Source organism: Rhipicephalus microplus, chromosome 5 (assembly GCF_043290135.1).
Source record: "Rhipicephalus microplus isolate Deutch F79 chromosome 5, USDA_Rmic, whole genome shotgun sequence".
Lineage (NCBI taxonomy): Eukaryota > Metazoa > Arthropoda > Arachnida > Ixodida > Ixodidae > Rhipicephalus > Rhipicephalus microplus.
In genome coordinates, this window is record NC_134704.1 from 68,676,586 (window position 1) to 68,690,847 (window position 14,262).

Sequence of the window (14,262 nt, forward strand, 5' to 3'; positions counted from 1 at the left end):
AAAGAAAGCATCAGAACAGCAAGGATACATAAATAGGAAAATACACGTATAGATAATGAAGCGAATAATTTATGAGCCGAAGGGCCCCACAGCGTGCTAGTGCGCTTTTCTAGAGATCATATTTTTTTCTATTCATACATCCAACCATGGCGGTCAGCCAGTAGCAAGCAACACTTACTAAAGAAGAGGTGTGGGTATTCGGCCGCTGCAATAGCTGTGAATAACGCAAGTCTGATTTCAACGTTTCAGAAATTTCTCACGGCGCACGCATGTAAAAACTCCCACGGGTATCTTTAGGGTCGTTTGAATTGCCTTCAAGCTAGATTTCACGATTTTTCTCAGCCTATTCTCTTCACGTTGTTGAATTACTTTAATTAATGAATTGGGACTGTCATCATCATCACTGTCATAGGGACCACGCGCGCTCGTTCATTCGTTCTGAGCTCGCGCTTGACGCCAAACGAGCGCTGCGAGCATCGCCCGAGCTTGCGACCATGCAACACCGGGTGCCCATGAACCCCACGTACATTACGACGCGCCAGGGCGGTGTCTTCAACAGCGCGGCCAGCGAAACTACCTTCACGGCCAACTACAACCCGACCACTAGGCTTGTCCCAGCTGCCAATGTAGCCGGACCACGCGTCTCTCTAGGACAGCTCACGTACTCCGTCGAGTCTGGTCCGACGGCTTCCGGCCAGGATAAGGCGTTGTCTCGCGAAACAAGCTACCGGCGACCCGCGGCGTCAAAGCGCCGTAAATGGATGTCCGAGGCGCAGCTTGCGGCAGCACGTCCTCATGCAGCGCCTCCGGGGCAGACCACAGGCTCATCTGCCCGACCGGATGCCGAGCAGCGTCGACTCCTGCGTGGTCACAGGGCTCGGACGTCTCCGCGGATGGCCGCCGTAATCGCGAACGTGGGAAAAAGTGTAAGCAAGAGAATATGTAGTTAGGCTTAACGATAGTTGCAGTTAGGCCTCATAACCGTGGGCGTGCGCAGGTTTTTTTCTGCAGGGGGGGGGGGGGTGTTCATTGCAACGTCTTCCTCCCTGTTTTGGCTTATTTCGCGCCCCCTTTCGCATTTGTCATGTGTGGGTCTGACTTCATGCCCTCCCCTTTGTTTGACTTGAAAGGGCGGCCACCCACTCTGCCCAACCCCCTCTCGTGCGCACGCCTTTGCTAATAACGACAGTTCCTTTGGCTCTCAAGCATACCCATCGTGTAATTTAGAGTCCGCGTGGAGCCAGTAAAGCATCTGTTCTGTCGTCGGGTGATGTTAGAAAAACACCCGACGACCTGACGCGTGACACGTCCACGACACGAGCAGTAGGAGTGAGCCCGAAGCCCACGGAAGTGCAACGACGACTGAGCCCGCCAAGCGGCTGTTTATTAACAGCAAACATAGCGGACATTATTGGCTTCATGCATGACTTGTGCCATGACATCGACATCTTTTGACTAATCCACACACTAAGACGCGCACTGTGGGTTATACCCAATACCACTAATAGAATATCCGAACTATTATACAAAGTCGGAGTTTCCTGTGACAGCAATGTATGATATTAGAAAGGTGGTTCATATTGCGATTACCCAAATGGTTAACATTATTTTTCAATAGCAAGACACCGATTATATTCCCATGCTATTTCTTGCGGCACTCATTCAACGGTCTCAGAGTTTCTTTACCCACGTAACCATCGAGAGTACCACCCTTGAATGGTGAATGATAGGAAAGACGGGAATGAATCTCACATGTGTGAAGGTCTAGGCGAAATAGTTGTGATATACAGATATGGGATGGGGGACAGCGTTGCATCAAATAAGGTTAGCACTTATCAGATTAAAAGAGCGTTGGATTCCAATTTTTGGAGTCGGCCCTCGTCTTGTGTCCTTTCGTGTATACGCCGAGTTGCACTGTCCGTAGCAGCAGCAAGTTGACACGGCCTGAAGTCCAGATATATAGAACTTGACTGATCCGTACTTTACTGAGATTTACGAACAGTAACGGAGACGTAAGGCATCCCATTTTACTCGCGTGCAGCGTACCGCAGAGACAACGCAGTGGACTGACTTGTCGTCGCCGGCGTACCCTTTTATCCCCGTCCCATCCGGGCCGTGGTTTTCCTGTAGGCACTCTCCGTTTATGCAGACCTGTGACTCGACCAGCGCAGCCTACAGTTCTGCCACTACAACCAGCACCAGTAGTAGCTCGACTGCCAGCAGCTGGTGCAACATTGACGGCACTCCAGTACTGTACGTTTGGTTTTTGCTTAATTACGCGTCGGTCACTCGGCCGACTGGCTTTGGCCGTTTGTACATAACAGGAAAAATAATTTTAGTTGGCGATTCAGCACATAGGTAGCACGAATAGTGACTTCACAAGATATTCTCAGCTTTCCTTTTTAGAGTGCGATGCTTATGGGTTTGTGGGTGTTTGGAGTCGTAGGTAATATCGAGTGAAAGTTCTGTTCGTAGAGGAGATGAAGAGAGAGTGAAGGATGGATTTCTCGAATTGGTACAAGATACTCGCAGAAAAGAAATCTCTAGGTCAGCATGGAACACGCTGATCTAACTGTCTATTCTGAAGTCATTGAGGGCGCTTACTGCAAGTACTTATACACTAGTGGTTTAATGTACATCTAGTAATCAAAATTCAGTCTGGTATGCCCCACGAGCGAGACAGTACGTTGTGAAGGTTATTCGCGTTTATGCCACGTGAAGTTTGCCGATAATATGCACATTACAAACAAAGTACGACAACCTCTTGGCAAACAAAAGTCATGACATTGCATTGATTGATATCAAGGACATGACAGCGCTAACCACGCTGCCAAGCTGAGGTCTAGTTAGCGACGACGATCGATTGTGACATAAGCTTATGTGAGAGGCTGCGTGGCTTTAAAGAACCCACACTCGAGTCATAATATAGCGCGAAATCGAGTATGATACTACGCATTAAACGCCATTTATCGAATGGGTGGTGGACGCTCGCTCGTTCAGGTTAAAAAAAATGGGTGGTTGTACATTTCAGACTGTATCCGAAGCGCACACAAGTCAACGAAAGGGGTGTTTTCAAGGGCTTAGTCGTTTTTTTTTTTTTTGCTGAGCACAACATTTTTGAGCACTAAGAGACAAGAAAGCCGAAGAAAGTATAGGGGGTGTTATATCTGTACTGAAGTTGAATTTAATGGAAAATTAACCTGTAGCTGGCAGAGACCAAACACGCAATTTTCGGATGATGCACCCGATGCTCTTGCCAGTTGAGCTATGGCACATGTGATTCTTCCGTCCACTTAATTATGTATACACGTGCATTTTAAACGTGGGAGTGATAGTAAGCGTCAATAGTAGCCATGCATGACTGCGAGTGCGAAACTATTTTCCAGCCACATTTTTACCGATTTACCTTCTGTCAAACATACATCAATTGAAATAACATCGCCTATACTTTCTAAGGATTTCTTGCTTGTTACTGCTAATTGATGTTTCGAAACGCATATGTCCCATGAGACTTGCATACCTTACCACAGGCCTCCTCGCGCGGCGGGCACCACCAGCAAGGCCATCGCAGTCCCGAAGCCGAAGGCTTGTGCGGCCGAGTGCACTCGACGGGACGTGGCCACCACGACAGACGCAGTGCCGCGCAGCGACGAGAACTGGGGCGACTGGATGGGAGGCCGGCTGCCTTTGATGGTCGGCGCAGCGCTGCTGTCCGCGCTGCTTGTGTCCTCCGTGGTAGCCACCACCATCGCCATTATGAACTGGCACTCGATCACAGTAACCGCCGAGCAGCGACACCTACCCGACCGCATTGCCGGTAAGTCGAGGCTTCACACGGGGCCACACCTACCTTTAGCCAGGGTTGAAAAATAATCTGACGCACTTTATGACGAGGCGACCAAATACATGTTGCTTGCTATTGTATGGAGTGCGTCATGGTATCGTTTGTGTTCTGAATTGTGGCTTGTTGAAGAACCTAACACTAATCTCTCATATAATTATGCGTCTCTCATATAATTATGAGAGACGCCGTAGTGGAGGGCTCCGTAAATTTCGACCACCTGGGGTTCTTTAACGTGCACCCAAATCTGAGAACACGGGCCTACAACATTTCCGCCTCCATCGGAAATGCAGCCGCCGCAGCCGGGATACGGACCCGCGACCTGCGGGTCAGCAGCCGAGTACCTTAGCCACTAGACCACCGCGGCGGCGCTTCAGTGCGCTATAAGATGCATTTCTTAGTCGAAGCCAGATGCTTATTTGAAATCTGATCTTGGTCAAGCAGCACGGCACGGCGGCACATAAACAATACAATAAGACATAGACGGCGCCGAATAATCGAAACCCTGCGCTTGTTTAACCCACTTCTTTCTTTGGGTGCCGTCCTGGCGCACAGTTTGACCAAGATATACCCAAATTAATTCGTCAAGCTTTTCGTGTAAACTTACTCTTGCGTGAAGCTTTCGCGTTTTTTGTCATACATATGGGTGCAATGGCCGGCGCTAATCTCGTATGGCAGATACATTTCGCCCGCTCGTTCCCATAATATCTTTGCTAGGCGCGCCATTGCGACAATTTATTTCTCTATTTTATATTCGCAGCAAATCCATGCGTAGGCTTTTTTCAATGTGAAATACACGCGTACCTGTGATAAAACGGTTTTCGCCCACTATGGCTTCAAAGTTCCGTACTCAAAAGCTACCTGTCACTGTGGCTCTCTTCACAGCCATGGCCCATCTCGTTTTTCTGTTTTTAATACACGGGAAATGATACCGGCATTTGCCTTGCACGCTCGAGTCGGAGCAGCCAACGGCTCAACAACCGACCATGATTTATCAGGACAAAGATAAATGGGGGACCACGTGCGCAAATCACGAACAATCTGAGGCTTGCGGCGAAGCGGTTTGCCGTCGTCTACTCTTCTCGAACCGGAAGCCGGTAGCAGAAGGTGCATCCCACAATCCCTCGCTCTTTTTCTGGTCACCTATTGACCGGGTGTTCAGACTTCTGCAGGACGGTGACGATTGTGGTGGCGGTGCTGTGACGCAAGTTCTGGTAGCGGCAACGCGAGCGATAACCGACGCTTCTGCTTTTCGCTGTCACGAGCCGTCGTGAGGGGAGCGTATTGTTGTACGCTGAACATTGGCACTGAAATCATGACACGCATAGGCATCTAAGTGGGCATGTCACAGGCATCTGTAATGAGCAAAAAGAAAACGCTATCAACGTATATGAAACTGCCTAATCGAACGTTTTTGGCAACGACGAACACTTAATCTCGACAGAAGTTTTGGCTAGCTTTTTTCGTGGCTTCGAAAGCGAGGTAATTATTCATGCCTAATTATGTCATTAGGTAGAATACAAAGATTAGAGACTTACACCAGATGATCGTAAGCAATATGCATTCGGTTACATCGTCATAGAGTGTTTTCAACCCAGTGCTTTAGCCAGTGTTTTCAAATCTGGATAAAGACAGCAAAAGCACCTGCATATTGCAGCGCCCTTGTTTCTTTGATTCCATGTGACCCAGCTTCACCCACACACTGTTACACGTGTTTCCACTCGGCACAGGCAAAGCCTGAAAGTACGGGAACCTATAGTTCTGATAAGATTGCGCACTCAAGGTTAAAATTGAGCTTGTTTAGTGCAGCACCTGTGATAACGTTGGTGTTGGACATGGAATATGGCGTATGTGCTTCAACCACGATTACACTTGCGAGGTTCGACAACTTCGGTCGTAGCTATTGTTGCGCTATAAGGGTTATTTCTGTTTCTGGGCACAAGTGCACCATGTGAAGTGTTAAATTGTTGCCGGCTGGAGTTTTGCGTTTGTCCCTGTCCAAACGACTTAGATTTGCATCAAGTTGGTTCTGCAGAAGCAGTCAATGTGCGGACAGGTTGATAAAGAGAAATCACTGTGATGCAACCTTGTGTAACACTTAGACAAAGCGTTACAGTTAAGGAGGAATAATAGATTGGGACGTATACGTTTCGTTAAAATGGAAGCAATACTTCTGAGAGATCCGTACAGATTTCATTGTAGCTTCGTGCCAGGGACAACTCGCACACCTTTCGAACGAATCACCGTCACGGCACTGCTTTTCGTCAAACGAAGTCTTTCAAGTAATCGTCTTCACCAAAAATACTTTGACAACCACGTAGAGTGGTGCTCTACGAAAGACGCCGATTCGAACCCGACCACGACAGTCGCATCTTGGTGGATGTGAAGTGTGCCCGTGTTCTGCGGGACGTTCGTAAACGGTAAAGTAACACTGGGTGGTCGAACATTCTGGAGCCATTCACTGCAGGGTCTCTCAATGTCATGGATCATCGTCTTCTGAAGTAATGTTTCCGTTTGTTATTAGTATTACACAAATGTTTCACAACCACATATTTACTCGTCACTGATCTTTGTACGGAGGTCGCTCTTCCCGCTTGCAAAGCAACGGCTTAACAAAAAAAAAAAACTTCAGTATCACGAAAGCCAATATGTGGTTGCCGTAGCAGCCAACGTCATAAATATCCTTCAGATTGATGTGTGATAACAACAACGATGTCACGTTTGCGCTTTACTAGTGAACATTTCATTCTTACTTTATGCAGGCATTGCACAGACAAGTCGTATTCAATGCATATTGCTGATATCGTTTCCCTGTAGGTTTGGATAAACATGGAACTAGTCAGTAAACGCTGCACAAAAAAATGTGCAACTTTCGACGTTACTGCCACCATCGCCAATTTGTACAATCGTTTAATGCACCTACTGAGCTTTTTACCGAGCACTTGGCGTCTGCGTGATTGATGTTACCCTAATTTACGTACTCAGTTACCGCTGGCGTCGTTTCTTGCTTCAGGATTGGCGCACACCGAACCGATAGTGCCTGAAGTGTCGATTCCAAGGTTGCCACCACAGGACGGGCTCGTGGAGGACGCCGACGAGGAGGCCGCGCAAGACGCCTGGAGAAGGCCGCCCTCCGCGATCGACTCGTCTGACGGGGATTCGGCCGCTGAACAGTCGGCTATCGCTTACGGCAACGTGAGCGGCGGTTACGGGACTTCCAGGAATCCGATGCAGTTGACGTCCCGAAGATCTGTAAGCGCAGATGGAGTGCTGAGATGAAAGCGCTTAGCTCTGCGGGGCATATTGCCGACCGACGTAGGATGAATTGGTTACTTGCGTGTGCATGCTTGTGTGTGTCAGTGACGCTCGCTCACAAGCACGTACTTTCGGATGTCGAAGGGTTTCAGTGCTTTAGGGTTTTTGTGCTTAAGTATGGACCGCATTTGTTAAAGAATCCACTCTTCGCCCCCATTCATGGGTGTCTGCCTCTGTCAATATTGCGAAAGTGTTCGAAATTGTGAAGTGTCTGCCATTCCAAGATTGTGAAAGTGTCTGATAACTTGAAAGCCGCCCTCTCTTGACTTGAAGTAGGTCACCTTTCGACCGCCAGCGGCGCTTCTACGACGTTCACTTTCGCAGTGAGCGAGCCTGCCTCACAAAACGTAATGCAGGGAGCGAATTGAGAATGAGCACAGCTTCTCAGCCGTGTCCCTTTCCTTTGATCCTTCTTTCAACATTTGGGCAATCTATAAACGAGGCTAGATTTCATTCCCCGTTCATGAGGGTTGTCCCATAACCTGAAGAAGGTTGCTGGCAGGTGTGGTGTTCTTTAAGTGGCTTTCTTACCCCTTATTATATCCAAAACAATTTTTTGTGCTCGCATGTGCGTCTAAGGTAAACTATGAGCGAAATTGCCCTGATGGTGTTATGTAATCTTGATCCTTATTTGGAGGTATAAAAAAAGCGTGCATGGGTCCTTGAGAAAGTTTTTTTAGTAATGTTATTTCGCATCGGAACTAAAAGGATAAGTATACGTATTCGGTTGTCCACAGTGATGTTACATGCCGATGTGACCTCTGACTGGAAGAACACTAGACAGACGCTAAGTTGCACATGTCATTGCAGATTTGAGACAATCTTTACAATTACGCCTCTTTTCTATCTGCGAGGCTGCGGTAAGCACTTTAGACAGGTGTCTCAAACCTGCGGCCCGCAGACCCTCGGCTGGCTGCCCATGGCTCACACATGGCTCTCTTCATCCATGATTTTTTTTTATTTCTCTTATAAGAAGTACATTACGCCGACGTAACTAACCCCAAGCATTTTTTTGTGAGTCACGCTGTAAGGTTACTATTTTTTAAATATATATCTGTAAAACAAAAACCACGTTTCAGAATCGGCGTCGTTTCACACATTCCGGAAATCCATATCAATAAGTTCTTTGCATGCATGTTCACTTCAAATTTTAAGAAATCACTGGTACATGAGATATGAAAAAGGCCTGGTTTCAAGTGGCAGCCTTAGCAAAAATTTGATCGAAACAGCCCCTCTACCCCCTGCAACAATATTCTTATGGGCAGTACCAGCGCACAAACTCACAGGACGAAGAGAAGAGACACAAACAATATTCTTCACTGTCCCAGCCCTTGCAGGACTAAGTTTGTCACTGTGGCCTGCTAGCGGAGATCTGTTTGAGACCCCCACTTTAGAGTATGTAGTTTCTTGCAGGCCACTATTTGACCTACATAATTACTGCTTCCTTGGTGGTGCTTGTTGAAAACCATTGTGGTTTTGCGTATGTGCGCGACTTCGTTTATATTTGTGTGGATCTTTAATAGATAGTTGATAGTATATGTTTGTCTTCATGTAGCTTTTTTTGCACCTATTTTCTTGGTTCTAGTTGAGACTGCCTTAAGAATGCAGCATCTGGCTGCGCGCTGGTATTGCTTTTACAGTCTCCCAATACCGCACATGCATTCCTATTTCCTTAGAATCAACCATATTAAAGGTTTGCTTTGAAAATGTTTATTGGAGATGCGCGTTTCGTATATCATTAGTAGTTTACTAAAAGTTTCGATGATACGACACAGATATGTCATCAATGAATAAAAATTTCGAACTCTGTGATGTGGCGTGAAACCTCGCAATGCAGTATCACCTTTTTTGTCCATGCAATGTAGAGTCGCTCGTCAAACGCGAGTTGACATATCTTGGCTCTCGCGTGCAAGTGCTGTAGTTAAACAATATTTTCCCCACTATAGTACCATACCCACATTGACAAGCACCTACTGGCTTGGAAAGCCACTGCGTAAGGCACGTGCCTTCAGATGTCGGCGGGTCATGTGCGCTTTACTGCAGGTGAGGCCGGAATGCGGTGTCGCCCTCTACACCTACTGCCAGCAGCCTCGTAACGAGTTCGTCTACCGCGCTTCCATCAACGCCTGCCTGGCGACCAGTGACGACCACCCGGCGCAACTCTGCAACCGCGGCATCAACCGGTTCGCCTCGTGGCGTGAGTGCGAGACCAACTGCGTTCTCACACAGCCGCCGCGGAAAGCCTGCATCGGAAAGACCTTACTACTCGGGTGCAGGAGGTATACCTAACCTTTGTGTGCTTTCTGAGGTTATTCTAGGCCAACGATCACCACCCATCGCGACCCTATACATTCTTCAAAATGTAATCGTCACATAGATAGATAAAAACCCAAAATTGGGCTATATTCCTTCAACATTGTAGGTTGCAGGTTGCAGCTGCGAACAATGAATGCGGTGCCAATGCTGACGTGTGAGGCTGAACCAACGATGACACCTGACATTAAAATTGTCTGAGGCACGCTTGCACCAGTGATTTTAGTGTTGCGATTGTTTTCTTGGGAAACATCTTCTTTCAAACTACTTTACACGGCAAACGTAAGGCGTGCAAAACATTGACATGAGAGCTGAGAACCAAGCCACTCAGACGTCACATTTGTACACCTTCTCTCGAGTACTTTCTTTCACAATTCCTCCCAATCAACAGATGGTTAGTGCTCCCATATTCGGTCGTCAAATCAAACTTTAGTATAAAAAGTGGTATACACAATTGCTCGAGATAATCACGTCATGTCACGATAAGTCTGGTCTGAAGATAACGTTTGTTTTGATCTACGCGTTCGAGTCATATTTACCCCGATATGATCATAGCAGAAGACCGCGGTAACAAAAGTACGCCTTCATTAGCCCTGATTGTCCTGCTTCAATTCGTAGATACTGCGCTTGCTGTTAACCGTAAACGATAACATGTAAACATGGCTCAAAGTAAATTGATACAGGACAAAATTTGTCCAATATTCATGCGCTGGTTCTCCATCGATTTCCGCGTACATCACGGCGACAGAGTATAAATCTCGTCTAGTGGTTTTCTTCTAAAGCCGCAGTCTTTAGCAGCACTCGCACGTAGAACATACAACGCGTGGGGTGGTGTGATCGGTTCGGGTTTTATGCGTATACAGGACATAATGGCAACGACGACGTCGATAACACTTATGGAGGTACCGTATGGCTACTGACGAATTAATGCAGGCCTCTCGATCGACTGCCACCTTTTCATTCATCTATATCTTTGCAGTGCAAAGAATCGGAACACACGTCTATCGCTCAGCCAAATATGTTAACGTCCGAACCCGCAAAACTTGCCGTTTTCAAACATGCAGGCTTGGGTGCTAAAGACAAAAGCAGACAACGCAGATCGTTCGGGATCTTAGATTCTCTTATGTGCCCGTGGCTGCACGCTTCACATTCTTTCATGATGAATCCGAAACTAACAACTGCAGCATTTAGTGAAAGCTCGCAGATAATGAAGCCAAGAAACGTATAGGGGTGTTAATTGGACTGTTATAAGTGTATTATTGCAATAGCGATACATCTGTGAAGAAAGTATAGCGGACAGAAATAGGCCTTGACGCCGACAGTGATCGAACCTCCAACCGCCGGAAAGAGGACGAGAGGATCATCGCGGTCGTAGCTCAGTTGGTGGAGCATCGGGTGCATTATCCCAAGTTTGCAGGTTTGGTCCTGCCCACGGCTAGGTATCTTTTCGCCCGCTCTAAATATCGCACATGGGTAGGCGAACTGACTTATAAGTCGACTCATTCATGCACTCATACAGATCGAACCCTAATCGGAGCGAGGGCTCGCTGAGACTATGATTCACGCTTATAAGCGCGAATTACATTTTATTAGCGAGTCTGAGTGATGTCCACAAGTTTGCGACCTATCTCAAAATTACAACAATGAACTTGAAAAAACTTGAAAACAGTACGACTAACGTCCCCTATACCTTCCGTAACTGTGCTGCTCTTCATTATGAGTGTCTCAAAGAAACTAGCCCTCGATATGGCCCTTCTTTCATTCACGTCAACGTTCTGTCACAGCAAGGACGTCCGCACCAGCTGGTGGTGGTTCGATGGCCGGGCCTGCCAGGAGTGGAAGTTCCCCTGGGGCGGATGCCCTGCCAATGGCAGCGCCGTATTCCCCACGGCCCGCCGCTGCACAGCCCACTGCACCAATCCGCGATACCCTGCCTGCACCGCACCGCGCAGTGCTCCATGCGGCAGCGCGCAGCTCAAGTTCCCGTTCTTCGCTGTGATGACGCCATCTTTGACGGCGCATGGCGACGCGCGCTGCTACCGGTTGACGCGGCGCGTGCTGCAATCGCACCGGTGCCTGACCGGGTCAAATCGATTTTCCACGAAGACGGCCTGCGAGTTGACTTGCAAGAAGCCGAACGCGCAGCCCCAATGGTGGTTGCGGGATCTACGGACGGGAGACACCGAGGACCCAATACTACAGCTCAGTTTTCATGCGTATTTTTGTACGTAGTTGGAGTTGACCCTTGCGGAATGGCGTCAATTTTATTTCAATTAGACTATTAATAGAATACGTTTTATAATGCGAAGCCCGAGTATACATGTGCTGCTGTGCGGGTAGCTGATGTCTCAGTGTTAGAAATTGGGAGTCCACGTCGTGCGAATGGGTATTCATCTTAGACTTAAACATTACTCGACCAATGTTGGGGCACATAGATGTGCGTACTATTAAAAGGTAAGTTTTGCCAAGAAGTAGGAACAATGAATGCGATAGCAACATATTCGAATGTTTTACGAAGCAAGACTAGCATCCGATTTCGCGTTACACTACGAAACGCTGGTAAGAACACGGTTGTACATTTCAGGCACTGTTTTTTCGTGGTGCGAGCGCAGCCATTAGAAGCTCCCGCTTGCTGTGACGGCACAAGAAGCGCGCTGATCATTGCAGTCATAGCGCTGCATTGCTCCCCACCCCCATGTTCACTCAGGAAATAAGCGCGTGCGCACACGACTCCGGTCGGAAAGGCGTTGTACGCTCCGTAGAAAAAGCAGGCTAACGCGTCTTTCGCCGTATATGTATACGACGTATATGTATACAAACATTTACATATACCTGAATCACGGTAGTGGCGGTGGCCAAAACCAGCCGAGACTGTCCATATAATTGCTATCGCAATAAAATTTATACTGCGCAGAAGGAAGTACCGTTCGTGTTGGGGTTGGGCGGAGTGTGGCGGAGCGTGCTCACTGGAAGTATACATTTAGGTTACAGCGAAGAATACAGAAGGTGTCTGTTTGGCAAGGCATGTTCAATATATTTAATACGTACTGTGGGCGAGTTGGTGAGCAATATTTGATGAAACAGCGCACCAGACATAGTCACGCTCTGAAAATAGCGCAAACACAAGGGCGGGATTGCAACAGGAGAGGACCGGTGCTTGTGCTAGCGTCATTTTATGTCAGTGTGGTTGTGGCTTTTGTGGACGGCTTCATTAAACGTTACATATGACAGCTTCATGAAGCATTAAAAAAACCGGCAGATCCCATTTGCCCTCAGAGAGAGAGAGAGATAAAAAATAAGGAGAAATGTGGGGAGGTAACTCAGGGTTAAGCGGGTTCCCCCCCCCCCCCCCCCCCCTCTGTGGACGTGGCGCATCTACGGCGAAACCACTCAGTCCCATCTGACGGTACTGGCAGCGGAAGAAGGTATAGCCAGCTTCTCTGCAGTGGTGGCAGAGAGGTCGGTGGTCGGGAGCAGGCCATGCGTCCGTTTTCCTAAGTGTGTTGCGCTGACCCGTGAACGGATGGTATGGCGTCGGCAGCGGGGGTGGCTGGTGGTGAAACTGCGACGGTGCGACCTCTTGACGTGGGCGTGAAGGGGGAACGTAGTGTCTGGTCGCAGCGGCGTAGCTCATCGCTTGTGGCTGAGGCTGCGGAGCTTCGTACATTTCAAGCGATTGCCGAACTTTTTCACGGACAATGTCGGCGATCGAGTCCACTCGCTGAGGCTGCGCTGAGGGTAACAGCTTGTGCTGCTCCTACCGAACGATCATTCGGATAGCTTCATGTATGCCTTCGAAGCAGACTGCTTGCATTTCTGCGTACTCTAGCGTAGAGCGGCGATTGAATTGTCGGGTGCACATCTTCATCAAATTTTCAATCGTTGTCGCTTCAGAGATGAACGCCTCGACAGTGGACAGTGGGTTCCGCAACAGACCCGCAAAAAGCTCCGGCTTTACTCCTCAAATGAAGAAGCGAACTTCTTTGTCTTCAGGCATATCGGGGTCGGCATGCCGGAAGAGTTAGGTCACTTCTTCGGCGAAGATCGTTCCATTTTCGAAGCTTCTCGAACATCTTAGGCACAGTTTGCAGTGAACGTAGTGTAACGGGGCTATAACAAAGCTTGAGAAATGAACGTGGCAATATGATGGTGCAACCATCTTCAGCATGTTAGCTTGTTACAGTTGCGAGCATACGACAGGGCATGGTCACTATGACGACTTAGAAGCGTCACAGGGTGCTCATGTAAAGGAACACGAAGGAGAAGCAGTGGGTTGTTTCAGATTGATAAACTGTACTTTGAGAACTCCAATATCATAAATTTCACTGTCATAAATTCATTATTAGCAGAAAAAATCAAAGTTCAATTTAAACTTTGTGCCGTAATCTTCGCACATGACGTGAGAAATTCCACAATGCATTTTTTGTATTTCCGCGACATCAGCTCGATGAAATTTTGTGAGACTTCGTATGTTAAGTCTATGGCAACAACATATTTCAATTTACTTTGATTTTATCGATTAGAAGCTACGTAAGACCCCGAAAAAGCCTTCAAGACTTGATGATGTCAAAGCTTTTCGTGCATTATTCTCAAGGTGTCGTCTCCACCAACAGTTTCTTTTTGCCCACTTTCCCGATTACCAAGGGTTATGTTGTGGCAAAAGTGGTGTTGGGGTGGATTGTGAAATTGTACTTTACTAATAGGTGAAAAAGCGTTTTGCTCTTCAGTGTCCCTTTAATGGAAAAGCCAGTTGCAAAAAGGCTAAAGGGGCCCTGCAACAATTTTATTATTAA

At 47.6% G+C, this 14,262-nt stretch overlaps 1 protein-coding gene across 1 annotated transcript; it reads left to right on the forward strand.

The window, feature by feature from the left end:
* Positions 1-494: 494 nt before the first annotated feature.
* On the forward strand, positions 495-11,769 carry LOC142817498 (uncharacterized). Its single transcript, XM_075894514.1, has 6 exons — positions 495-926; positions 2,150-2,253; positions 3,531-3,817; positions 6,855-7,093; positions 9,200-9,435; positions 11,254-11,769. The coding sequence occupies exons 1-6, from the start codon at positions 495-497 to the stop codon at positions 11,699-11,701; spliced, it is 1,746 nt and encodes a 581-aa protein (XP_075750629.1). The 3' UTR covers positions 11,702-11,769.
* The last annotated feature ends 2,493 nt before the right edge of the window (positions 11,770-14,262 follow it).

Coding starts and splice junctions, on each gene's coding strand:
- LOC142817498 (XM_075894514.1), top strand. CDS start 495: ATGCAACACCGGGTGCCCATGAACCCCACGTACATTACGACGCGCCAG. Junction 2,254..3,530: donor ATTGACGGCACTCCAGTACT/GTACGTTTGGTT, acceptor ACCTTACCACAG/GCCTCCTCGCGCGGCGGGCA. Junction 7,094..9,199: donor AGTTGACGTCCCGAAGATCT/GTAAGCGCAGAT, acceptor GCTTTACTGCAG/GTGAGGCCGGAATGCGGTGT.